Source organism: Drosophila rhopaloa, unplaced genomic scaffold (genome assembly GCF_018152115.1).
Source record: "Drosophila rhopaloa isolate 14029-0021.01 unplaced genomic scaffold, ASM1815211v1 contig_167, whole genome shotgun sequence".
In the NCBI taxonomy this organism is placed as follows: Eukaryota; Metazoa; Arthropoda; class Insecta; order Diptera; family Drosophilidae; genus Drosophila; species Drosophila rhopaloa.
In genome coordinates, this window is record NW_025335047.1 from 5,801,713 (window position 1) to 5,827,965 (window position 26,253).

Here is a 26,253-nt window from a genome sequence, read left to right on the forward strand (position 1 = left end):
AAAAGAACGCTCCGCTTTGCGGTGTGCTCTTTACATGTGTGTTAACAGTTATGACTTGATTTCTTGCCACAGACACACATTTCGCTGAAAAGCGCCAAATCATTATTATGGACAGGTACAGGTTGCTTTTGATCCGGACAATGGGTACCAGTGGGTCCCAAAATAACACGGGTCAATGACACGACCGACAGATCAAAGAGTTAAAAAGGAAAAGGTGCGTTTTATTGTCGGATTAGCTGAGCCAAGGCACCATCCATGGGTCCACCAATCCACCCATCCACCGATCCTGATCGTGAATCACGAAACTCCACGCACAATTGAATTTACATTTCAAAAGTTTTCGCTTTATCGCCGGGTCGCATCACGATTTTCATGGTCACGATGCCATCCATCTGGCCTGTCAGCTAATTAGCCTCTAAGACCAACGCAATCCAAGCCGAACCCAGTTCCGAAAAGCCAAATCACTTTCCAATCAAGCAACGCCCAGTTATGTTTTACTTTCATGTCAATCGCATGTTTTATATAACACCCATAATAGCAGTGTTATTATACGCATAATGCAGCATTATGCTAATTTGTGGGCCTCGTTGGACATGAGTGTTTTGGGGCCGGAGAAATCATTAATCAATTGGGAAACGAGGTATACTCATACGTACGTACACCCAAAAGGCTTCCAGAGAGCCCAGTGCAATGACCAACCGTACATCGCTTCATTTCACAACTGACCGCACTGGGAAAAATAACTAATTGAGTTAGGGAGATTGTTCATATACACTTCCAAAGCTCAATTAAAATTATATGTTACAATTTTCTTAAGTGTGCTAAACTGCTCTGCTACTTTACGATACCTTTCTTATACATGGATGATTTTATTGAATTAATTATTTGTTTCATTTTTAACTAAACTCGAAACAATACAATTATTTTACAATTAAAATTAACTTGTTATATAATTTCCTTCAAAAATAAATATAATCAACAATCAGTTAAAAAAGTAATGAAAGTTTAAAATGAAGTAATCAATGTTAAATGGGCTTTTACATGAAGATAACGTTCGTCAACTCTTTAATGTCTAAATGTAATTTATTTAATATCTGTCGTTAAGTTTTTTTGAGTGCAGAGATACGTATATGAGAGTCCAGGGTCTGGGCCCAAAATGGAGTTGCTTTTGCTGAAGTATTGCTGCTGGCGTTGGTGTCGCATGCCTGCACGTCTTCGATTGAAATTATCGGCTGAGTGTGGGGAGCCGGGCCTGAGATCGTCGACCGATACCCAGACCTGAGCTAACCGTTATGGTAATTTCTTGGATCGATTCCAAAAGAACTTTTTGCATAACGGCCGGTTAACGAACTCGATCAACGTGCTCGGGGCGATTAAGCAAGTGGCTGTAGCCCCAAATCCTCAATCCCCCAATCCTCAATCACCAAGCCTCATTGCCCATTCCCCGAACCACTTATCTACCCTCGATTCCGGGGGACTTTTTGTTTTTGATGGCTCTATTGATGCCATATGCAGATTGCGCTAAATGCAGCGTCGACGTTGCGAGACGGAGATGCGCCATCGGGTCGGTTTCAAACGCTCGATGGATTGTTTGTAAATCTGTCGGCAGTCCCAACCTGCTGAGCCATATACGATGCGGAGATACCCAGATACTGAGATACTCAGATACTCTGAGACTCGGATGCACATAGGTGTGTTTATGTCTCGCTGTCGGTTTGTTTGCACAAGCCGCTGGCCAAGTGATTGTGATTGTGTGAAATGATTTTCCTTTCTGCAGACAGGTTTCACTTCGATCGGTGCAACTGCCACTGCAACGCCGTCTCCAACGTTCCGGGTTCGACTCCCCCGGTCCGTGGACGATTACGTGTTCCAGCAGCCATCAAAAGGCATCGCCGGCGGCTTTCGAACAGATATGGTCATTCTTATAGCATTCGATGTGCCTTCCCGGAAATAAATGATCTAGATTAACAATCAGTCTAGTCTCTTTCCTACAAACAAACCGAATTGGCATTTTGTTTATGGTTTGTTTTGGTTTCGTTTATTTCATTGTTTCATTTTTAAATTTGTTTACTTTTATATTGCGTCTTTTCAATATTTAATGATCTTATTTATTAGCAATAAGTAATATTTTCTCTTTCAGGTTATAGAATTATAAATATTAGATAAGAATAATAAGCATTTATCTAATTTTAAGTCAGAAGATAAGTTGGAATTTTAAATGGGAGACAATATCTTTGTCAATTTAAATTTACAACTAATATTATTGAAAAACAATTCTCAGAGCTATTGTCTTGACCCCAACTGTATGTACCAACTAGTAGGTATATATTTTCTTATATTTGCATTTGGCATTGTAATTCAGGTTTGACTCTGCACAAAGGCACTGCTTTGATTTGATCTTGCGAAAGCGAAAGTTTATATGCGCTAATGAATTATATTGTATTGCAGATGGTATATGGTGGTATATGGTATCAGGAGGGCCAGCCAACTGGAACTACCGCCCGATGGGATAAGCTAATTGAACTAATGAATGGACTTGGTCGGGCCCTGTTGACATATATGCATTGCGCCCCGATAATTTGCATCGATATCGCCAAACCAACCAGGGAATTATCAGGGGATACCAACTGTGGCGATTTACGATTTCCGATGCCGAAGTCGATGTTGAATGCGAGCCTTTCCCTTTCGATCTGAGATACCACAAAGAGGTAATTATTCATCCGTCGCGGCCTCAACTGTTTTTAACGATGGCCCAAAAAATTTGCAAAATTTTATAGACGGCCGTGTGGCAGAAATGTCAGGCAACAAAACTTTTGATATCGCCGATTGATAGTTAATCATCCAAGATGATCTTTTAATGGTTTTTGAAAGTGGATTAAATTGAGGCCGATAAGCTCCAGTTTTTGATTTTCAAGCAGTTTATTACGCGTTTTACTATCCTAAATTAATAAGTAAGTTTATCGATTGGTCTCAGCTTTCGAAATAAATTTTTGTATTTTTATATTCATGTTAAGCTTTCGACTCTTAAAAGGCAGTACAATTTTTATTGCAATTTGCTTTACTAATAAAAACATAACCATAAAAACATAAGATACTATTTAATTAAATTTGCATAATAATTTTCAATCCTTTTTTTTATATATTTAATGATGAAAATCATAAATAATATCTACGAATATTATTATGGTTTATTGAGCTTCTATAAAGAGCAAGAAAATAACAAATTTTAAAGCTTTGCTTTTGAACTTAATCCAAGGCTCCTTTCCCTTTTTTTAATGGAACGTCTTTGCTTTGTGAATTCTTGAATTATAATCCATAAATTAGGCGCCAATTTGACACTTCTATATGCTATACACCCCACCATTCCATTCCCATAAATCAGATTTCCCATCGCTGGCTAATTTTGTATGGAGTACGCGTCGTATGAGCAATACCCGTGAAATGAGTAACAAGTGCTACCAGAAATAGGAATCACTTAATGGCTTATACTATGTACATATTTGCTCTGGCTTTGGCAGTGGTCAATTACCTTGACATCCCTCCGGTTGTAGTAGTAATCCATTGTCAGGCGTCTTTATGCATTATTCCCACATATGAAGGTGTGGGTTTTGTTTGACAAAAACAATTAACCGCAATTTTCAAGTTTTCGTTTCTTTGATGGCAAATAGTTTTCACCGTGGTAATTTCACTAAAACATCGAAATTTATAGACACATTCGCCCAAACGATTCGCGATTTGCATATGGTTCACATTTCCATTTCACACACCCCTTTTTTCTCTTCCATGTCGTTTAGTTTTTGTTGTCTGCACACTTTTTGTGTTGTGATTACTTTGCATATTGGACGCGTCCGCAGTCCACGGATGGCGTCTTGTTTTAGCAACATCATCAACATCGCCACAATCATCATTACCATCGCTTCTACTTCGCTTTTACTGTCGTTTGGCGATACGATGGGATGACTAAATTTTTGCAGGCGACAGAGGCATAGTCATAGTCATAGCAACATATCGTATTTAAAATAGCGTTAACATTTTAAAAGCTTTTCACTGACCCCAATTGGTGGTGTGCACACACACTCCCCACAACCACACACTTTTCCTCAAAGACTCTTAACTCTTAGGGGAGAGTGGTGGTGGTGGCGAGTACACAGGCGAAAACACCAATTAATAATGCGAAGTGATTAGCATACATGAAATAGCAATAAATCATCTTATTTGTTTGAATACTTCTGGCTGAAGAAATACTTTTAATTAATTGGGTGAAAACTTCATTATGATATGAAAAGCAGTTTTAAGGCAGGGTACTCCATCAGCTATCAGATTTTAGTGTATTGATGTTTAAAACAATTGCTAAATTTAATATATTAAATGCTTATTAATTAATTCAATCCAATTTAAAATTTGAGGTAAGAAAGCAATGGAATAGTAACGAACGACTGTTATGATAAATCTATTTTCTCAAACTTTCAAATTTGATTTAAATATGCATATTCAATTAATTACTGAATTTTTCTGAGAAGTTTTTTAAATAGATAGATATCAAACTTTCACATAGTTTTACTCCCACAAAATTACCAATTATTTGAAATGTATAAGTACAATTGGCTTTAGAAGGTATTTTAAATTGATGACTTTAGGATATGACTAATTATTTGTCAGGAGTGCACACTTCTTGAAAGGCGTTAAATTTATTACATTTTTTATGGGTTAGTTATTTGTTCATACATTTTTATGATTTTCCCGGGTTGTTAATCTCAGAAATGAGCTGATTTAAGTAAACCCTGGACACTATTGGTGTTTTATTTTTCTCTGTGTGCACTTATTGATGCCGCGTTTATTTCTTGTTGCTCGATGACATCGTTGCCCGATTGCTGATGATGTTGCTGCTGCACTTTGCTATGCAAATTACCGCTGGACAGCTGGAGTGCTAGAAACTGGCGCACTGGCCGACATCCGATAGTGGATTAAAGAGATCTGCCAGATGCGAACCCAGATCTCGATTGCGATTGCGAATCCGAATCTGATCCACACCCATCCAGCTGTCACGGCCCACTGATCTCGGGATCTTGGATCTTCGCAACAAATTCTCGACTACTTTGCCAGCGATAAAAACAATTACGAGCAGACGCGATTAATGAACTGTAAAATCGAATTCGATCACTGGAACGTAACGAAGCTATGGCCACAAATCACGGCAGACAGGAGGAGGGGAGTGGGGGTGTGAAAGGCACTTAATTGTGATCGTTTTTGGCATATTTCACTAAACTATAGTGCGAAGTCGGTGAAATTATGGGTTTGTGTGCGTTAAACAATGCCAAAGAGAAAGACAAACCGTGAATGGGTTTTCCTATTCAAAAGTAACCGATTGTTTATTTGTTGCTGTGTGTATCCATCAATGTGTGGCATTTGGTTCCTTCATTTTTGGCATAGAAAATCAGACAATGCACTCCGGCGTCATACTTTTTTCATTAGCGCCTCATTCAAAAGTCCGCCAATTCTGGGCCGCGAATTTCACCTGATTATGCACTGCTTGAACTCGGATTTATACCCATTTGATATGAGCACTTCACTCTGGCTTTTAATTGAAATATGTCTTATTTTTGGGGACTGAGACACCTGCGACACCTGCGACCGCTGCGAACTTAAAAACCGAACTGACGACCATTCATGCGAGCGGTAAACTCTCGAGCGGCGGGAGAGAAAGTGAGTGAGTGAGTGAGTGGTGCGAAAAACCGGCTTGGATCCGCTTTACTCTCTCTCTCTTTCTGTCTCTCTCTCTCTCCCTCCAGCGATCCACTTGCAACACTTGCGCTGCTGCAACTGCAACGCTGCTGCAACTGCCGCAGCAGGTTTTTTCTTTCCTTTATTTTTTGTCAGTTTTTCTTCTCTTTTTTTTTTCTGCCCACCGCTTATCGACGCGGCGATTGTTGTCTTTGCCATTCTCATAACTAACGCAAAATTATATCATAGATCATGCCAATAGTGCATAACCGCCACAGGTAGAGATACAGATACAGATTCAGATGCAGATGCAGATACTCTGGCGGCAGCTGCAGATATATACAGATACTTTGCGATCCAGAGATACTGTGGCTGGCGAGCTCTTAACATTTAACCCGACTCTCAGACAAGTTCAAGTGCTGCCCCCAACCCCACAAAAAAGTTAACAAAAAAGCCAAAGAAAAATATAAAGAAACACAGACTCACCTCAGGTGTAACTTGAGCCTGGCGTATGGCATTTTGCTCGACTATATCTGTATCTGGTTCGGTTTTAGCTTTTGTTTCTCCCGTTGGCTTCGAAGTGGGTTTCTTTGGCTTTTGGCTCGTTTCGTTGGGGTTCGTTTTGGGTTTCGTCGTGGCTGGCACTTTGGCTTCATTGTGCCTCTGCTTCTTGGGACTCTGCAGTGCCAGCAAGTCCTTCCTCAGTTGTCCTATATTACGCTCTTTGGTCTTTATTTCCTCTAGCTGCAACAAAAGATTCAAAGATTGGTTGCGATCACAGGGGAAAATCGTGCATAACTATCACTTAATCGTGATGAATAAACTATGATTGGATCGTATGAATTGTAAGCTTATTTTATCCTCTTTTTAACCAGTACTTTATATTACTTAGAATAAAACAATGTTTCGGTTTCCGAATATTATGATGATTAAGCTTCTAAGTAAAGTTGGTCTAACTTAAAAGGAAACTTACTAAGCAATAACCAATTCCGATGATTAGTATGTAACTATTTTAAAAACCATCTTATGATAAACATTTGTCTGCACTAAGAGCAAATTAAAGCCCTAACAAAAATATAAATCAATAAAAATATCTGTATAAATACAATATTATGTGCTTTTTATAATAAATTTAATAGTATGAGAGTTGGTACATACTTAAGTGAGTACTCTTTTTTCTGTATCAATACAAAATATAAAAAGGTGATAAAAGCTAAGTAAATAAATAAGCTATAAAGTTTATATCATGACTACTTTATACCAGCTAGTTAAAAAAATGACCTGTTTCTTGCTGTGCAAATTCAAAATGCATGTATGAATTTCAATGGTTGTATGAAAAGTTGCCCGTCCGCTTCTGAACCGCCGGGTTCCGTTCCGTACCGCTCGCCCCCTTCCCTTTCCCCTCCCCCTACACCATCACCTTTATGGCCAACTTTTTGGTGACCCGTTAGCAGCCGCTACGCACAACTTACCAAACGTGTTATTTCAATTTTGGCTGATTTCTGTATGTGAGTCAATCGGTTTTCGTACGCGTTCTTCAATTGCCGCATATCGGCAGCCTTGAGTCTATCAGCCTGCCCCATAATCTGCAAGAAATTGTCGAATCATATACATATGCGTGCTGCCAACTTTCGGACTGGGGGCTTCAAGCAGCGGGAGAGGCCAAAAGCAAGTTGAGCCATGCTGTTAGTTTGCACTTTGCGATTAGGTCGCACATCCATTAACCAAACGAGACACAAAAACACACAAAAATGCTACAAAAAGAACGAGAAATGAAAGTTCTCGACACAGCCGAAGAAGCACATACCCTCTATAAGGTATGCCTCTTAAAACAGAAGTGTAGAAAAATGTAAAATTATGGAAGCACCAAAAGACTTTCACTAAAACGGGTGCTGATACAAATTTTAGAACGCTAATCAGAGTTTTTTATAAAATGTATATTTGGTGTGCTAAAAACAGAGATTCAGACTAATATAACAAGATCTAAATTAACAAGTTAAACAAAAAAATAGTTAACGAACAAGAACAAATCTATACCTAACCATGGAAAATGGAAGCCGTTGACTTAAACTAAAATGTCCTTTTGAAGGGTATGAGGAGCGCAGAAGATATGGCACAATATTTGCTTAATATTTGCCGATATGGCAAGCATTAAGGAAATTGCTATATCGAAATTGGCTCTGGGTATAAAAACAAAGGTGCCATTGGTCTGGGCAAACAGTTGGCACTGCAATGTCCACCCAGTGGCTTAAACAGCTCCTGCTCCTCACAATCCTGGCCCAGTTGGGCGGAGCAGGTGAGAATCGCATTCCGTTGAACACCAAGGAGAGCTCCAACCTGATGGTGAAGACGAGCGAGATCCTCTGCAGAGCTCGCATTAAAGTTCTTTTCGTATACTTCGAAAACCAAACATCGCACGAGCACACGGGTCAGATTCTGCAGGAGGTGATCAAGTGCAACATATCCTACATATCACTAAGGTAAGCTATTGATTTTATTTCTATTAAAAATAAAGCTCAAGGTTTTAAAATTCATCACAGTTTATACGAAAACCATAGTCTTAGAATTATAAGTCTATTAAGAATTGAACAATTCAAAACAATTAAGTATATTGTAAAGGTATTAATATAAATACCCAAAAAAGCATTTTTTAATTGGAAGTCAATTTATCGTAAACAGACAAACTATTTATATTATACCTCTTCGGGAAGTTTAAGTTTTTCAGGCAATTGAAATGTTTTTTGAAATCTTATATCTTGCCAGGAATCAGAATGGACCCCTGCAGGTGGTTAAGGATGATGGCATACTCATGTACATGGTGATGATCATCACAAACATATCGCAACCATTGGAACTGTCGCTGATCCGGAAGAAATCCGCCGCCAAGCACCGATCGCATGTTTTCCTCCTGGTAAGAGATGCCCAAACCGTATCCGATGCCTGGATGCGAGCTAGTTTTCGGCAGTTCTGGAAGATCTGGCTGCTCAACATTGTGATCCTTTACTGGCGGGATAATCGACTGCATTCGTATCGCTACAATCCCTTTACGGACAACTATTTGATACCGGTGGACCACGAACCGGATGGAATACCCACTTTGGACCAGCTCTTTCCCAAAAACATACCCAATATGCAGAGAAAACCCCTGAGGATGTGCATCTACAAGGACGATGTTAGAGCGATCTTTTGGAAGCAGGGAATCGTCCTCGGCACAGATGGATTGCTGGCGAGCTATGTGGCCGAGAGATTGAATGCCACCATGATGATAACCCGTCCGCACTCCTACAATAACCACAATCTCAGTTCGGACATATGCTTTTTGGAGGTGGCCAAGGAGTATGTGGACGTGGCCATGAATATACGCTTCTTGGCCCCGGATACTTTCAAAAAACAGGCGGAGAGTACGGTTTCCCACATGCGCGATGATCTGTGTGTGATTGTGCCGAAGGCCAAGACGGCTCCTACTTTCTGGAATATATTCCGATCATTCGGCACATCGGTTTGGGCCCTGATTCTAGCCTCTGTTTTGGTGGGCAACATTTTCTGCTGCATCCTGCAGGCTGGAGCAAGTGGTGTTCCCATGCAACTCTTTGCCGGAGCTCTTACCATGCCCATGACCAACATCCCCCGAAACCACTCACTACGCTTATTTCTGATCTTCTGGCTTTTTTTCGGACTACTCATCTGTACTTCGTTCAGGGGAAATCTAACCAGCATGATGGTGCTGCAGCCATCTCTGCCGGACATAAACCAGTTGGGTGCTTTGGCGGCGTCTCAGTACCGCATCCTCATCCGCCCGAGACACATAAAACACATTCAGCATTTCCTGACCCTGGGACATCAGCACGAGGCCAGGATCCGGGAACTCATGCTGGAAGTTCCAGATATCCAGATGTACGAAATGATGAAGAACAATGATATAAGGTATGTACCAATATTTTAAAGAAATTGCCACTGCCAAATTCCGATATTACCAATCTTACACTCAATAACTAATTCCTTAAGTTATTATTTAGTCACAAAAACTATATCAACAAGTTAATTAATTTGAAGTTCCATTTAATCCAATAATTTTGTATCCCCAGATACGCCTATTTGGAGAAGTACCACATCGGTCGCTTTCAGGTGAACAGCCGGGTGCACATGCACCTGGGTCGTCCGCTTTTTCACCTGATGAACAGCTGCCTGGTGCCATTCCATGCCGTTTATATAGTGCCATATGGATCACCCTATCTGGGCTTTCTGGACTCGCTAATCCGGAGTTCGCATGAGTTTGGATTCGAGCGCTATTGGGACCGTATTATGAACACCGCCTTCATTAGTTCGGGCATGAAAGTGGTCAATCGGCGACGGGGCAGAAGTGGCGATGATCCGGTGGTGCTCAAGCTGGAGCACTTTTACGCCGTATTCGCTATGTGGCTGGTGGGGATTGGGGTGTCATGCATTGTGCTGGCATGGGAGCACTTGACCCACAACTACAACTGGGCGGTAACAAAGCGGCGGCACTAACTATCGCATGCAACATGCAATGGCGGTGATGGTGATGATGACGATGTGGCCTCCACTTACCTGGGTCTTCTCCTCCTTGGTTCGATTCGCTTCCTTCAGCACGGCGATCTCGTTAGTCAGTCTTTGGATTTCATAGTTGATGAGGCCATCGGCGGTCACGTGAATGCCGGCCGAATCTGGGCCCGATTCGATGGGCTTCTTTATCCCATTGCTCTTCTTTGCAATTTCCAATGCGTGCTGCAGTTTCTTCACCTCGCTCTTCCACCGACGACTATCTGCGTCATTCTGAGCTCTGTTGGGGAAAAAGGAGATAAGTTGTAGATTTAAAATACCCAGAAATGCAAAAGTTTATTATACCCGTTACTCGTAGAGTAAAAGGGTATATTGTATTCGTGCAAAAGTATGTAACAGGTAGAAGGAAGCGTTTCCGACCCTATAAAGTATATATATTCTTGTTCAGGATCACTAGCCGAGTCGATCTAGCCATGTCCGTCTGTCCGTCTGTCTGTCCGTCTGTCTGTCCGTCTGTCTGTCCGTCTGTCTGTCCGTCCGTATGAACGCTGAGATCTCGGAAACTATAAAAGCTAGAAGATTGGCATTTTGCATGTAGATTTTAGGAGTTCCTACGCAGCGCAAGTTTGTTTCAAAATGGTGCCACGCCCCTCTGACGCCCACAAGCCACAAGCTGTGGCCACAGTTTTGATGCTATTATGAAAATTTTAATTGATATGTATTTGTTTCGTCAATACCTATCGATTGGGCTAATAAAAGTTTGCCACGCCCACTCTAACGCCCAAAACCCATTAAACGCTTAAGCCTGGCTAGCGCCTACATTTCCGCCTTTCATGGCGCCATCTAACGGATGACTTTGGAACAGCTGGCAAGGTGCTCAACAGAGTCAACGTTAATTCTCGATAAGGATTTATATTAAAGGAAATTGCGATGGTTTTCATTTGTCAATACCGAACTATATCCCAAGAACTATGCAAATCAAATCTAGGTAGCCAAATTGGAGGTCTGAGTCAAACAATGGCGTATGTGTGTATGTATGTAAGCATATACATATGTATGTATTTACATTGTACACAGTCGCAATTGCCCGGCAACAATAACTCCTTTCAAAGAAAGCTATTCGCTATTACCGTTACTCGTGTTGTGCAAACATTTAGACTTTAATATACATAATACTATTTAATACTTAATCTTATATTAAGTTGTTTAGCTGAGTAACGGGTATCTAATAGTCGAGGCACTCGACTATAGCGTTCTCTCTTGTTGTGTATCTAAATTATGTCACCCTACAATAATAACAAAGATCAGATTTAAAGAAAATGTCTGCGGAACCCGAAATTAAAACAACTTTCCATACAGAAAACAAAAGAACATTTCACAAAGTAGCTCTATACTTTTAATACTATATGTTCGTACTCAATCGATATACTGTGGTGTAATATTATATGTTAACAAAATGTTAAATGTTATATAAATGATCTCATAAATAAATATATTAAAAACAGTATTCATTTTTTGAATCTGATTTTCCAGAAATTTTTTAATCAACAGACGCCATAATCTGTAAAATTGTCTGTGGTTTCACATACATTTATATTTGCAATGTTTTTTTTTTATAGACATTTGTTGCTTGGCAGATTATATTTCTGGGTCTACTGATTGTCGAACGTCACTTAAGTCAAAGGTCAATTAATGTCGCAGTGCCTTAATGTATAGGTATATATTATTATTTAATATATAATTTAAAAATTCTAAAACGGTTCAAAGCTTGAGCTGTTATAAACTACAATAAATACTTCAAGGTTTGATAACCTTATCCTAAATTTTATTTTTGTTTTTAGTTAACATCACAGCACTCACCTTAGAGCCCTCACTGCTCCGCGTTCTGTGATCAGGCTGGACTTCAGTTCATTAACCTCCAGACGAAGTTGCTCAGTGAGGGCATTTAGTTTCTGGATGGTGTCCAGATTCTCCTGCAGCTTTCTCTTGATCCTCTGCGGAGGAGCTGCTATCACATTTGTGGTCGTTACGCCGCCAATAATTACGGGACGCTCCCGTTCCCGATCTTTTTCAACCTTTACTATCTGCTTGGTTGATCCCGTTGAAAGGGGCCTTTCGGCCTCGAAGGATTCAGTATCCTGGGGTCGCAGTTTTCCGCGACACTGCAGCTGGATGCCCTCGATGCGGGTGCGCTTCTCCTGGTTCACCGTATCCCCCACGGAAGTTAGGGAGGTGCTCAGTTTCTTTTTGCGCTTCAGCTTGTTCTTGGCCATCGTTTGCCAGTCTTCGATATCGTGCTTTTCCGTTTGGAAGCTCTCTCTGTTCTTGGAGCCAGGATCCGTCCTGCGCGACACAGTCCCATTGTGCGGCGCCAGGACATGGGTGGTCCTGCTCACATTGCATCCCTTGCTAGAGGTCGTTTTTGTTTGGTTTTCAGCCATTTTTATGTAACTTTATTATATAAAAATGTTGCCGTCGTTTTTTTTGGGTTTCTGCTTTTTCAAGTACTGCATATGCGGTGCGTTCCGACCCTTCGAAAGTCCCTGCTATACTTCACCTGGTCATCGTTGGATTCTCTTCAATCTGTAATGGAAAAATAGGAAATTATTTTTTGTCAGGAAATGACCATTGGAGGATTTAATTCAATTTTTTATCATCTGATGTAGAGTATAGAAACTGTAGGTATGTTTGTATTAACAGGCAATATTAATTTGTTTTTAATTGTTGCTATCGTATTACTCATAAGAGGTTTTTCGTGTTATCATTTAATTTTAGTATTAATTGCTTCCGCATAAGGTTAAGTCATATTCTTCAATGAAATTGTACTTTTTTTGTTATATCTTATTTTAAAATGCATCATGGAAAAAAAAAAGTTTTCAGAAATCAGAGTCTTTGCCCGCAAGGAGGTTATTTCTTCTCAAGAGCGGAGATACGCCTTTTGTCTGGCTGCATTTCAATGGCTTCTGTTTAGCCGTTGACTTCTCAACGCTTTTCTTCGCTGGCCTGAACCAATCAACAAGTATCCCCCATTATTGATTTCCAGGGAAAAGCTCTTTCTTTCATTTGCCACAATGGGTCGGTCCACACATGAATGAAAAGAAACATATAGGCACCCTGGGATTGGGAAATGCTTTACGATGCGAATTGCGTTGGGTTTACCAAATAAACTGGTCCCGAATGGCGTTTCCTAATGACGTCATGTGGCGCGCCTTTGGAATAGAACAGAATACATGTGTTATTTTTTACGTTCCCCTCTGGGGCTCTTTACACGCAATAAAAGCATTTTTCATTACATTTTCTAGAGCAAAATTCTTTGCATTGCTCCCACATCCGCCCGAAAGATTATAACAAAGCATCTATATATACTCTATGGGGTCCACACACGAGGGGCCCTCAGTTCATATATTGCTCTCCGAGAGTTCTGTCCGATCATCTTTATCAAGGCCGCGATCTATATATGTAGAGCGACAGATGTGTGTACTTGGTAACCTTCTGGCGCTTAATTGCCATTTGATTTGTTTCCCCAACACACTCCATTAGGTGTTAATAGGGACTGATTTTAAGTGGGTGGTGCCCAGGTTTATTGCTTTTTTTGTTAACAATATAAATCAGGGGAATAATATCTTAACAAGAACTATAAAGTTTACTTTTAAGACCAATGTTTGGACTTTGTGGTATTGGGAAAAAGAAAATACATGCCATACATATTTCTAATAAGTTAAATAAATGTATGTCAATTCATATTTTTCATATCAGACTCATAATGATACTGAAAAGATAAACAATTTCAAAAGTTGTCGTTCACATGAAATTGATATTTATTTTGTGGTGTAGGTTTACAATATTATGTTTGCCTTTGAGTTTAAAGGCTGGGAAAGATAATGGCTCTCATGTTGCATTTAATTTAATTAAATTAGGAAGAGCTGCCCCCAGTCAACTCGTTAATAAAGTGTTTTTGGGACGACATACACGCCATGGTGACATCACAGCCTCGGTGTGACCGGCTTGGATGGGATTGGTTTTTGTTCGAGCGAAGCCACCCACTCGATTTCCATACACCATCCACATGGGCAGATGAAAGTTTCTTTTTTGCTCTTTAAGCATGTATATTTTCAGACATATATCAATTTAAAAATATTGCCAAACGATGAGTCGGACAGCCGACGAGTGTACAGTTTTTCGGCTGATTCACTGAAGATCACGTATACGCACCATTAGCTCTGAAATCCTTGGGCGTCGTAGACCAAAGTTTGGCGTGCCTCAAACTTGTATATATTCACTCACTCACTTGCCCGACGATGTTGTAATGTAAACAGTTTATTTACTGCCTCTTTCCACTGTTTCTTGCAGTGTAATGACGTCAATACGTTAATTTTCAATAGACTTTTTTCGCGCACAGACTAAGATTGTCGGTATGTGGAGCAGTTCTTCGACAAATGTTTCGCACAATTTCCTATAATTCTTTTAATATTTCACAAAGTTCGTTTAAGGAAGCTCGCAATGTTTCTTAGTAGTTACACAAGTTCGTCGGAGTTTGAGTGAGTTATCTTCGTTTCGTTGGGGAGTATCTCAATTAGTTGCAATCAATTAAAATTGTAAATTAAAAGAAGTGTTCTATACTAGCTAAAATTTCGTTTGCTCGGCAATAGCAGAGATCTTTCGTTTCGGCCGGACACCGATTGACTAACTCGGCCTCTCGAGCTTTCGCAAGCTCTTTCACATTCGCCTCCATTTCCATTTAATTAAAGGGAGCTTTGCCATTTATTGATGCACTTCTTGGGGTTACGGGGTGGTAAAGCTCAGGCCCACTACATGTGCGTGCCCAGAAGAATGGCGGACGTGGAGCCGGAAGAGGCAATTCATTGAAAGCCGAATTCATTTTCCTCGCGGCTCTCCTATTCATAACAAAAACAAACCAGCCGCTCGCGTATTAATAACCAAAATATGCACACAGCCCGCTCCGAATTCGGTCAAAATAATAGCACACCGAAAGAAAAGATATCTCAAATGATGATCGATTGAATAATAATACACTCCATGTAAACCTTAATCCTAGGCTGTTAGAATAGATATGATAAGGTACAGCAACTAAATATTTTCAACATTGAAATGATCTTTTTTTTGCTTATTTATTCAAAAATATATACATTTTTTAAATTTTTTGATTGGTTACTAATAAAAATTAAAAGGCCATTTTAATTTTGTATCTCCAGAAAGCATATGTGCTAGTGTTAGATAAATTGCAATCTAAAAACGTGACTCTAAAACTGTTGAGAGGTTGCACGTTTGGTTTAGACCAGAAATGACTTTTGCTAATAAAACCGTTTTTAAGAAGCTAAGATAGTTGGTTGTCTTACTAACTGCTACCATGGCAACCAAACCTAATAAAAAATTTTATTGCCATTAACTCGAAAGAAAGTCTATTTAAATTGCAATTTTAATGCTATTATCTGGTCTGATATATGTGTTGTATGAATGACCCCAAATAGCGGAAACTTCACAAATCACACACAAATTTGACAATCGCCTTAACGACACAATGAATGATGGACACAATTAGAACACATTGGATTCCAGTCTGTCAACATTGTGGGACTCTAAATAGAAGCACAAGAGGGAAACAAACTTTGCACTGTGATTTCAATGGCCTTATCAACTGGTTGCTTCCACCCACTTTACTTACTCACTATTTGCATTTCTCATAGCCGGTTTTCCGAGAATCGGAATCCTTGTGCGTTTCGTAATCACTTCGCGATTTCTGGGCTGGTATCCATTGGCATCTCTTGTTGTCGTCCGTTGTCGTCGTTAGAAGTAGTCTTGAGCAACTAAAATTCCAATTCCACATGACCGAATTAGATTTAGACTGCCTGCCTCCATTTGAACCTAATTTCGGTTGAATGTTCTAGCGTTTTGGCCTTTAAACAACTCTTTTATTTTCCATTTAATTGCTGCTCGGTGCACAACTCACTCAAGTTGAGCGGTAGGAACAAACTGAAGATGCGGCGCATATTCTAAAATGGAATAAGCGACATGCGTGCGTGCATCGCCAAATTTATATAAATAGAAAGAATCACAAATCTATATTTGAAGTTAGAGCAATTTCAAAAAACCGCTCACCGGTCAACTGTGACGTCACGGAGATATCGGCGACGGTTTTCGATTACTGTGATCGATTAAAGTCTACTATTTGAATTTGATAAGGCACATAATGGGTTTCAGACAACTAGCTTATATTAAACTATAGAAATTGAAATGCAAGTTACATATCAACAGTTTATTTAATTTACAAATTACTTATACATTAACTTAACTAAGTAAGGTCTACTTTAATATTGGTCCTCTATATTAGGTACACTTTAAAAATAGGGTTTCTAAAAAACCTTCATAGCAACAATATTGCAAAATATTATATTTAGTTTAATTGCATAAAAATCCATGAAATTTGGCTTGCAGTAGGAAAGCTTAAATGAGCAAGTTCAAATTACACTTCAAAAGTGCGCCAAAATAAAGAACAGACGTCCACACTGGCAGTAATAATCGATTAAAAAAGAAATAATATCGATGCATCGATTGATCCATTACTCATTGCGGAAAACGTGAACGAAAAGCAACTTGCCGCCTGTCTGCTAGGAAATTCATTGTTTTAAACTGTATTACGTGGAAACGGCAAACCCCATCACACAAATATGGTAAGTCCAGCTGCAAATAACTCAAGGATAGTCGAGGAAACTCAAATCAAGGACTCGCTTGCGAGCGGCATGCGAATGTAAACATAACCTGCAAAGAAGCTTCTCGCAAGCCGACGACATCTGCTGACTAATTGGAGGCTTTTCACTATATATTCCGCTTTATCCGCCCGATCCGCAGCAACCGCAAATCGTGCTCCTGAAGGAAGGTACCGACACGTCGCAGGGCAAGCCGCAACTGGTGTCCAACATCAATGCCTGCCAGTCGATCGTCGATGCGGTGCGGACCACTCTGGGACCCCGCGGAATGGACAAGCTGATTGTGGATGCCCACGGCAAGGCGACGATCTCCAACGATGGCGCCACCATCATGAAGCTGCTGGAGATCATCCACCCGGCGGCCAAGACCCTGGTGGACATTGCAAAGTCACAAGACGCCGAGGTAGGTGGTATGCCCCTGAGCACGTGACTCAGCTAAAGCTCTGATTTGACTTCTCCAGGTGGGCGATGGCACCACATCCGTGGTTCTGCTGGCCGGCGAGTTCCTTAAGCAGGTGAAACCCTTCGTGGAGGAGGGCGTCCACCCGCGCGTCATCATTAAGGCCATCCGCAAGGCCCTGCAGCTCTGCATGGAGAAGATCAACGATATGGCCGTCCAGATTGTCGAACAGTCCAAGGAGGACCAGCGTGCTCTCCTCGAGAAGTGCGCGGCCACCGCCATGTCCTCCAAGCTGATTCACCAGCAGAAGGATTTCTTCTCCCGCATCGTTGTGGATGCCGTGCTCTCTTTGGATGAGTTGCTGCCCCTGAACATGATCGGCATCAAGAAGGTGACTGGTGGTTCACTGGAGGAGTCGCAGCTAGTGTCAGGCGTGGCCTTTAAGAAGACCTTCTCGTATGCCGGCTTCGAAATGGCACCCAAATCCTATGAAAAGTGCAAGATTGCTCTGCTCAACATTGAGCTGGAGCTGAAGGCCGAGCGCGACAATGCCGAGATCCGCGTGGACAACGTCAAGGAGTACCAGAAGGTGGTCGACGCCGAGTGGCAGATCCTCTACAACAAGCTGGCCAAGATCCACGAGTCCGGCGCCAATGTCGTGCTCTCCAAGTTGCCCATCGGCGATGTGGCCACACAGTATTTCGCCGACCGCGACATTTTCTGCGCCGGCCGCGTTCCCGAAGAGGATCTCAAGCGCACCATGAAGGCTTGTGGTGGAGCCGTCATGACGACGGCCAACGACATCAAAGCTAATGTGCTGGGTGTGTGCGAGCATTTCGAGGAGCGCCAGGTGGGAGGCGAGCGTTTCAACCTCTTCCAAGGTAGGTCTTTTTCCTTAATATATTTCAATCTTAGGCTTCTACTAAAAACTTTTAACATATTGTGGTATTAAAAAAAAGGGAATACTTATTTCATGGTGCTTTTTTTTAACAGGATGTCCTAATGCCAAGACCAGCACTCTGATCCTGCGTGGAGGTGCCGAGCAGTTCCTTGAGGAGACGGAGCGCTCGCTTCACGACGCTATCATGATCGTGCGCCGCACCATTAAGCACGACTCCGTGGTGGCTGGAGGTGGCGCCATCGAGATGGAGCTGTCCAAGCTGCTGCGTGACTACTCCCGCACCATTGCCGGCAAGGAGCAGCTGCTTATCGCCGCCATCGCCAAGGGCTTGGAGATCATTCCGCGCCAGCTGTGCGATAACGCCGGATTCGATGCCACCAACATTCTCAACAAGCTGCGCCAGAAGCATGCCCAGGGTGAGTGCTCCAAAATCGTTCATCATTCGAGCCCACATTTATTTTTATTAGGCCATTACACTTTTACGACAATTATGCATCTCCGTTCACCAAAAATCCACTCTTCACTATATATATAGGAAAACCAAACCATATGCTCTTTTTACATTTTATTTTTATTTCACTTGGTCCATAACATTGTATTTCTGGTTACTTCTTGAGCTGCTCATGCCACAGTCTGAAGCAGGGTTCCTGGCACAGACCTGGTTTGTCCGGACATGAGTTGCACATGAACTTGCTAAACTGTAGCATTCCGCCTTTGTGACAGTGGCGGCAGTTCTTTCGAGCCGGCTTTCCATTCTGCAGGATGACCACGGGCTCGTGCCGCACGGCCGTCACCTTGGGCTCGGCCACAACCTTGTCCTTCACCTTTTCTTGTTTGTCAGCCTTCCGGGGATTGACTGTCACAGACTCGCTGATCACTTCCTCCCTTAGCAGCGACTTGATTATGATCACCCGAAACTCCGAATAACTTTTAAGTTGTCCTCCTCGCGGGTTCTGGCCATTGGCCAAGTATAACAAATAGGCATTGTACACGAGGATGTTTAGCAGAAAGATGGCCAGTTTCTTCTCCGCCGGGAGCTCCTGGCATGCTGGTTGGTAGTGGATCAGGTGCTGCCGACTCTCGTTGCTAGGTCGCAGTTGCCAGTCCAATTCCTGAATCAATTTGGGTCTGGCGTTCGTCTTTTGTATGGATAGCTCCCTGGCATAAATGGCCAAACAGTCAGAGCTGAAGAAGTAAAAGCTCTTTGCGCATCGCCTCCACTTGGCCATCATCAGGGACGTGGTATAGCTGGTAGAGATACTGTTCGAATCCAACTGCTGGTGCACCAGCGCCTTGCTATTGCCATATCTATTCCTGTCCAGCATTCCAGTGCAATAAGTGCTCCTCTTGGCCAATTCATGAGCCAGGCCATAGCTGCCATAGAACTTTGAAACGTACACAGTGCGTCCTCCTTGGAAGTCCTCCATTAGCTTTAGAGCCAACTCGTTTCGGTGCTTCACCAACTGCCGGGAATTGCGCACCCAAGCCTGTGCATCCTCTTGTCTCACAATCTCCGGTAGAAGCTTCACCACCAGCCCACTCTGCTCGGTTAGCATGTGCAGCAGCAGAGAGTTGGTGCGAAATTTGTTGGGCAGATCATCCTGGTAGCTGAATCTCCCCTTCCATAATGTAATGGGTTCGTTAAGATTTAGTTGCTGGCCACAAAAGTATATCTCCGCCATGCGCTCGTTGATAAATGTTAGGAGTGGAAAGTCCTTCGGGTTGTTCTTGCCTGTTTGTGGCTGCAGTGCGTCGAAGTTCAGACACTGCAGCAGCTGCTGATATCGATCCAGGGGCATCTTTCCGGTGAAACCCATGAAACCGTAGAACATGTTGGTGCTCCAGTAGTCCGAGAGATGTTCTAGCCTTAGATCACTCATAAGCAGGGAGAGGGCCACAAAGATTTCCATTTCCTCGGCATTTGTGGGCTGTGATTTGGCTGCTCCTCCCTTTATGTTGCAGCTTTGGGCCAGGGAACTGAAGAATCGGGAGCGATTGCCCAGCAACTGGTTGAAGTAGTGCATAGGACACTGGAAGCGTTTGGCGAATTTCAGGCCAGTTGGGTTGGGAACGGGGAATTTGAATAGCAATCTGGAGCTCGTCTGCTGGCTGCTCCAATCAGGGTCGTAGTCGTCCGGTTCATCTGGTTATTTTATGGCGGGCAAAGGGCATTATGTAAGCAGGGAAGCGACAAGGGGGTGAGGAAGCCACTTACCCTGGCAGAAGACATCAGCCGCTTGGTAGTTAAGCTCCGAATAGCCATCCTCGTCAGAATCGCTCTCTTGGTGATCCAATTCCGAGCGACTCACGCTAGGGGCCACCTGCTGCTCCACTGCCAACTGCAGTTGGAGCTCAGTGAGATCCGGTTTGATGTCCGCGGTGCTTAAATCGTAATCCGCCAATGCCGGATAGCCGTCCAGAGGCTCCGTTTTGATGTCCACGCTGCGCCGCTTTACCGGCGACCGGTGCTCATCCTGGCGCGGCTTCAGCTGCTGCTTGCGCTTTCTCCCGGAGCTGGACATTTCGCCTGACTTTCTTTTTCCTTTCAAAACGTTGTAAACAGTGGAAATTTCTGCCACAGCAACGCGTGTTTTTTTCGACCCCTATGTTTCTCGCTCTCTCTTGCTCTAGTCACATGTGCTGTATTGTGTGCTCTTTCGCACCTCCTCGATTCGTTTGTTGCGCGGGCTGCAGCGGCGTTGCCACCTGGATGCAATGTTAACTCTCTGAAATTGGTGGGCAATTTGAAATGTTAAATGCAGGGCGCGCCAGTAAATTTATATTTTTGCCTGAGTTTTATATGTAAAAAAAAATTATTTTTGCAATTATTTAATCCTGCTATTTATTTAATGCATCTTTTTACCTACCTTATTGCAGGAGGCCAGTGGTTCGGCGTGGACATCACCAAGGAGGACATCTCGGACAACTACGAGCAGTGCGTGTGGGAGCCGTCGATCATCAAGATCAACGCCCTGACTGCGGCCGCCGAGGCAGCCTGTATGATCCTTTCCGTTGACGAGACAATAAAGAGCCCCAAGGCCGGTGAAGCACCGATGGCGGGGGCTGGCGGCATGGGCATGGGCCGCGGCATGGGCAGGCCCATGTAAATAGAATCATTCAGAATCCAGAGAACTCCACACCCCCTAATCACCAACACTCACATGCATTTTTCTCTTAATTTAACACGTACACGTATTACTCGGTCATACCTTCGCATTTCGCACGCTTCGAAGCTAGAACAACAATAATCCACTGACCTATCTGTATATGTTTAATAATAAAAACAAAACTGAAAACATATTTTCATAACATAATATAAACGTTTGAAATTTAAATTCGGGGGGACATGGCAACTCTTTACGGAGTGCTGTTAACTGGCTGTAAAGCGGGTGTTGTGCTGTTAGGCGCGAGCAATGTTTAATTGTTGATCCGTCCCGTAAACAAATAACAAATAATGGGTAATCACAAGGTTCTTCGATCGGCGGGCAGCAATCTGCGTTATTCTATGTACGAGTTTATAGAGGCGGTACACAAGCGCTCAATTATATGGGAAAGAAGGCATCCGAACTTCCACAACCGGGAACTGAGGGATCAGGCCTGGCAGCAAATTGGCCAGGAGCTGTGCGCAAATTTCGAGGGCTCCAGTGAGCCGGAGAAACAGGAAATCGGTGGGTTCTGGTTTGGTTATTACAATCTTCATATTCCCTAATGTGCATACCTTTTCATACCAGTCAAAACCTTGCTGAAACGCTGGAAAAACACTAGGGACAGCTATTTGCGGGTAAACAGGTTGCGACAAAGTGGCGAGGAGGTGGCCAGAGCTTCTTATATCTACGAAAAGGAGCTGAGTTTCCTGCTGGATGTGAAAGCAGAGACGGAAGACGATGAAGAGCCCTTAAAGGAGGATCCTAAACCCCTGGTCAAACGGAAACGCCTGCATGCCGGCCAGAAATCTACCAGAACTTCAAAACGGAGGAACTCCGGTCAGGAAACGAGTCTAGAGCCCGCCACCATTCCGGATAACTTTCACTCGGTTCTGGAAGATGTGAGCTACACAAGGGAGGATACTGTGCCACCGGAGATCGCTCCAATCCCCCACATTCCTGCAGATCCTCCATGTAGTACAAATACCGCCCCCACATCCACATCCGCATCCGCTGATCCCGATCAGGCATTCTTCGATACCATCAAGCCGCATATGCAACGTATGTGCGCCGATCGCAAGCTCGACTTTCAGATCGAAGTCTTGAAAATACTACGTAATTTTAAGCCAAACTGAATAATAACTATAAATGTTAAATCATGTATTTGGCTTTGCTTTTGTACAGCGGATATAAAGGGTGGCCCACAAAAGATTTGCGTTTTAATCGCTAAAAAAAACAACGAGTATATATTTTTCAACATTTTTTTTTTTATTGGAATCCTTAACATTGCGGAGGTCTTTGGTTAAAATCCGTTGCAGGGTTGTGCGCGAAATGTTCAACTCTTGAGCACGGTGCCGAGTTGACGTCGACGGATTGTCATTGACACTTTCGGCCACCGCAGCGATATTATCGACCGACCGAACTGGACGAGCACGTAAACGTGTTGTTTTATCCATCAAGGATCCAGTCTCACGCACACGCTTCACAAAACTATCCACAAACTGCCTGGAAGGCGCATTCTTTTTTCCGAATTTCGACCGCAATTTTCTTGCAGTTTCGGTTGAAGACTCTCCACTTTGGAAGAATATTTTCAATATTTCCCACTTTTCTTCGAGCGTAAACTTAACCATTTTGTAAACCGCAAACCTTCTATTAAATATCTGACACATGGACAATATTATTCGAAATGTTAAAGTCAAAATTATCGATAGTTAAAAGCAAACGCTAGAAGGGCCACCCTGTAATCGTAATCGCTTATCGGTTTGTTACTTAAGGCGCGAATTTTAAAAATATGTGGCCCGTTACGTACCGAATGCATTCGTTTTTTGACGAATTTGTTTAATTTTTGTGAAATGAAATGCTGAATATCAGTAAATCAGTAAATACGTTAGTTGTATTGGGTCACACTGCAATTGATTTATTTTTTCATAGTTTAATTTCTGCAATGCTATATTTGGTATTTATCATAATACAATTACAAGTACATTTTTTGGTGCTTTAATATTTTAAAATAAATTCAGATTACAAAATAAGAAACCTTTAGCTGCAAATAAAATTGGGTAGTTTTAACACAACTAGATTTTTACGCTTCGGACAATAAAACAAAATTACAAAATGATTTCATGTTTTTAAGTTTTGGGTCTACAACAAAAGTTTTCAGAAAAATGCAAGTACATGCAATTACATATGTATTTGTGTTAATTTATATTCCTGAAAAAATCTTTTGTTCTGCTAATTTCCATTATTCTACCCTAGAATAATCCCTTCATTGGCCCGGATCTGGCTTCAATACATATTTTTAGCCTGCAGCGAAATTTTAGTATAAACATAAACTGTCAAAAAGATACATAAGCCATCGCATGGCCTCTGGTCCAAAGCGGTTCGACCAGTTTCGGTTGATGTTGATAAAAAAGAGCTTAAACCTGTATTTATATAGCTGGTCCCTCTTATGCCAATCGAGTTTCCATTATGTGTACAGATTTCTTCATGCTTTTTGCTCAACACAAAGGCAAATTTATTTCACTTATGGATTGTACGAGTGTATTTATGAGTCGACACTTCAGACGACACCCCTAAAAAAAAGAAATCGGTGAAAACCGTTAAGGAAGCCGTAAGGGTAACTCTGAGATTTCGGTTCGGTGTCGTATTTCAAGCGTTCCACTCTGTTGGAAGTTCCCGGGGAACCTCCTATGGGGGTATGAAGTCGTTACCCCGAAAACCCGCCCCCATACTCCTCACGACAAATGTTGCTTGTACTTTTGATGATTTTCCCTCAAAGTCCCCCATCCACTTCCCACTTAACTGCATATGGTTGGTGTTGGTAGTGGTTGTTTCGGGTTTCGGAAACTACGGTCTGCGATCGGGACCCTACCCTCCACTTCACCCATTAGCAACGGCTCTGGCAGCTGTTGTTCGCCATTAAATGCTCCCTTAGATCCTCGGATCCGACTACCTGCTTCTTCTGAATGGGAGATCGGGCAACTGACTGCACTTGGAAAAACAAGACAACGAAAGCTGATATTTTGTTGACTTTATTTTACTAACAATTCTTGAGTGATGTTTAATGTTTCAAGCGACTGCTTTTTAAAAAGAACTGTTCAAGTAGATCGATTAGATTCCAATTTAAATGTGTCTTTGCAGATTAGAACTCACATTCTATTATTTTACAAAAATATTTATTGTTTTTATATGATGGTTTCAAAGTGCCAGTAATTCATTTAAAACAAAAAACAATAATTTACAAAAACTTTTAAAAGCAAAGCAAATTATACCATTAATTATCCTGAAAACAATTTCTTAGAATAGAAATAATATTCTCAGTTCTTATGGACTGTTTTTTCCTCCAGTGTATTTAGGCATTCCCAGCGTGTGTAACGTATTTTCCAACCTTAACGAACCCGGGCACCGAAGGAGATTTAGGTCTGCTACCCTTAGCATTCTCCCCCTGGCATACCTGTAGCAATTCTGGGCATTGCAGTGAAACAGAATAATAGACAGGAAGTCCCTTCGATGGATTTTATTCCTTTGAAGAGGGATGCCGCCCCAGATGATGGTGCAGCGATTGTCTCTTCCAATGATGCTGGCCTCTGTTATGCGCTATCTTAAAACTACATATATTCCTAAGAGCTCTTGGTAAATGGGCTCAACATCAGGTGGAGTTATCCAGGAGAACCACCTGCGTGTTTTGGTACCTCTGCCAGGCACTCTCCGCCCGATCCAAATACAGTCCGATCTCCCGTCGCTTCTTGGGCAGATCGTATTTCTCGAGGGCTAGCTTCAGAAGTACGTACTCGAGGCTTCGGATACCTCCCAGATTGTTGGGATCCCTTAGGTTATCCACCAGGGTGACGAACTTCCTGAGCAGTTCAACCAGCTGCCCAAAGTTGGTCAAATTATCTAGGGTAGCATCCACATCGTTGACATAGCGCATACTCTGTTTGATTCGCCTGGCCAGATCGGTACTCCTGCCAGCCAAGGGTGATAGCTCCGTGTTTAGCTGTTGCACCAATCTACGTGTATCGATCACCTTTACCAGGGTGGCTTGATTATAGTGATCCTGATCTGTCCACTGGCTCATCGAAGACTTCGTAGTCGTTTCTTCGTTGTCTACCATTGAAATCTGATTGTTATCCACTATAATGGTCTTGTCGATTATGTCAGACGAGTTGGGTGGCTGCTTCACATGGAAATCCAACGAGAAGTGGAACTGCACGTTAGCCTGCGGGGATCAGAGATAGGTTAGGAAATCTCTGAAATAATTTCATCATCCTCAAATACATGCCTGGACTAAAGCAATTGTTCCTAGGACAATCAAAATAGTCGTAGAGAACCACATCTTGCCGGCGAACTGGGATTTGTTTGACTGATCCCAAGCCGAGATCTAGCGATCACACCACTCCAGACGATCCACGCTCGTCATCTCGAGGCTTATCTAGCCGCGGGGTTATCACTTCGTTCCCACTTGACCGATAACAGATCCATTCAGTCAGTTTTCTAGCAATAGGGGAGCCCTCGGAGGGGAGACAATTTTCCGTTGCCAGACAAAGCGCAAGTCACGTGGTCGCTGAGATGAAAAGTGAATACAGCGAGGTGAGCGATTGCCAACTTAAAATTATTTCAAGGTTCTAAGCACCAAGGTAAATTTAAAATTTGCTAAGCCGTTTGCTTCTAATATGACCTTTCTGACAATTTTTAAGTTCTTTGAACCAAGCAATGAACTTAAAAATCTAAACTAAAATAAAATATGAACATTCATTAAACAAAATTGGCTTGTGTTGGATTTCACGTAATACCCAATGGTTGTTGTCAATAAGAACAAAATATACACATTTAAAAAAAAAT

At 42.2% G+C, this 26,253-nt stretch overlaps 6 protein-coding genes across 8 annotated transcripts in view; 3 read left to right on the top strand and 3 right to left on the bottom strand.

Moving 5' to 3' along the window:
• The window catches only part of LOC108043828 (intracellular protein transport protein USO1), a 25,260-nt gene extending 10,332 nt beyond the window's left edge, over window positions 1–14,928 (bottom strand). Inside the window, exons 1-5 of one of the 3 annotated variants that reach the window (XM_044458747.1) lie at window positions 14,455–14,928; window positions 12,103–12,825; window positions 10,291–10,522; window positions 7,194–7,307; window positions 6,208–6,465 (exon numbers count right to left, since the gene is read on the bottom strand). In XM_044458747.1, coding sequence (XP_044314682.1) covers window positions 6,208–6,465; window positions 7,194–7,307; window positions 10,291–10,522; window positions 12,103–12,683 — 1,185 coding nt within the window. In that variant the 5' untranslated portion in view covers window positions 12,684–12,825; window positions 14,455–14,928. Of the gene's footprint in view, window positions 1–3,529; window positions 3,667–6,207; window positions 6,466–7,193; window positions 7,308–10,290; window positions 10,523–12,102; window positions 12,826–14,454 lie in introns of those variants that run through there. The other 2 variants (XM_044458748.1, XM_044458749.1) reach the window with 2 other exon arrangements.
• LOC108043450 lies at window positions 7,826–10,272 on the top strand. The gene is made up of 3 exons (XM_017122160.2): window positions 7,826–8,201; window positions 8,485–9,645; window positions 9,807–10,272. Exons 1-3 carry the CDS (start codon window positions 7,954–7,956, stop codon window positions 10,228–10,230), a joined length of 1,833 nt encoding a protein of 610 aa, XP_016977649.2. The 5' UTR covers window positions 7,826–7,953; the 3' UTR covers window positions 10,231–10,272.
• A 1,873-nt stretch (window positions 14,929–16,801) lies between the features above and the next one.
• On the top strand, window positions 16,802–21,582 carry LOC108043458 (T-complex protein 1 subunit eta). The gene is made up of 5 exons (XM_017122170.2): window positions 16,802–16,931; window positions 17,110–17,370; window positions 17,429–18,248; window positions 18,361–18,684; window positions 21,146–21,582. The coding sequence occupies exons 1-5, from the start codon at window positions 16,929–16,931 to the stop codon at window positions 21,373–21,375; spliced, it is 1,638 nt and encodes a 545-aa protein (XP_016977659.1). The 5' UTR covers window positions 16,802–16,928; the 3' UTR covers window positions 21,376–21,582.
• LOC108043457 lies at window positions 18,819–21,102 on the bottom strand. Its single transcript, XM_017122169.2, has 2 exons — window positions 20,484–21,102; window positions 18,819–20,411 (listed from the first exon to the last, which is right to left on the bottom strand). The coding sequence occupies exons 1-2, from the start codon at window positions 20,788–20,790 to the stop codon at window positions 18,874–18,876; spliced, it is 1,845 nt and encodes a 614-aa protein (XP_016977658.1). The 5' UTR covers window positions 20,791–21,102; the 3' UTR covers window positions 18,819–18,873.
• A 78-nt stretch (window positions 21,583–21,660) lies between the features above and the next one.
• On the top strand, window positions 21,661–22,575 carry LOC108043452. The gene is made up of 2 exons (XM_017122162.1): window positions 21,661–21,936; window positions 22,000–22,575. Exons 1-2 carry the CDS (start codon window positions 21,723–21,725, stop codon window positions 22,545–22,547), a joined length of 762 nt encoding a protein of 253 aa, XP_016977651.1. The 5' UTR covers window positions 21,661–21,722; the 3' UTR covers window positions 22,548–22,575.
• A 2,338-nt stretch (window positions 22,576–24,913) lies between these two features.
• LOC108043451 lies at window positions 24,914–25,895 on the bottom strand. Its single transcript, XM_017122161.2, has 2 exons — window positions 25,694–25,895; window positions 24,914–25,630 (listed from the first exon to the last, which is right to left on the bottom strand). Exons 1-2 carry the CDS (start codon window positions 25,745–25,747, stop codon window positions 25,061–25,063), a joined length of 624 nt encoding a protein of 207 aa, XP_016977650.2. The 5' UTR covers window positions 25,748–25,895; the 3' UTR covers window positions 24,914–25,060.
• Window positions 25,896–26,253: the final 358 nt, after the last annotated feature.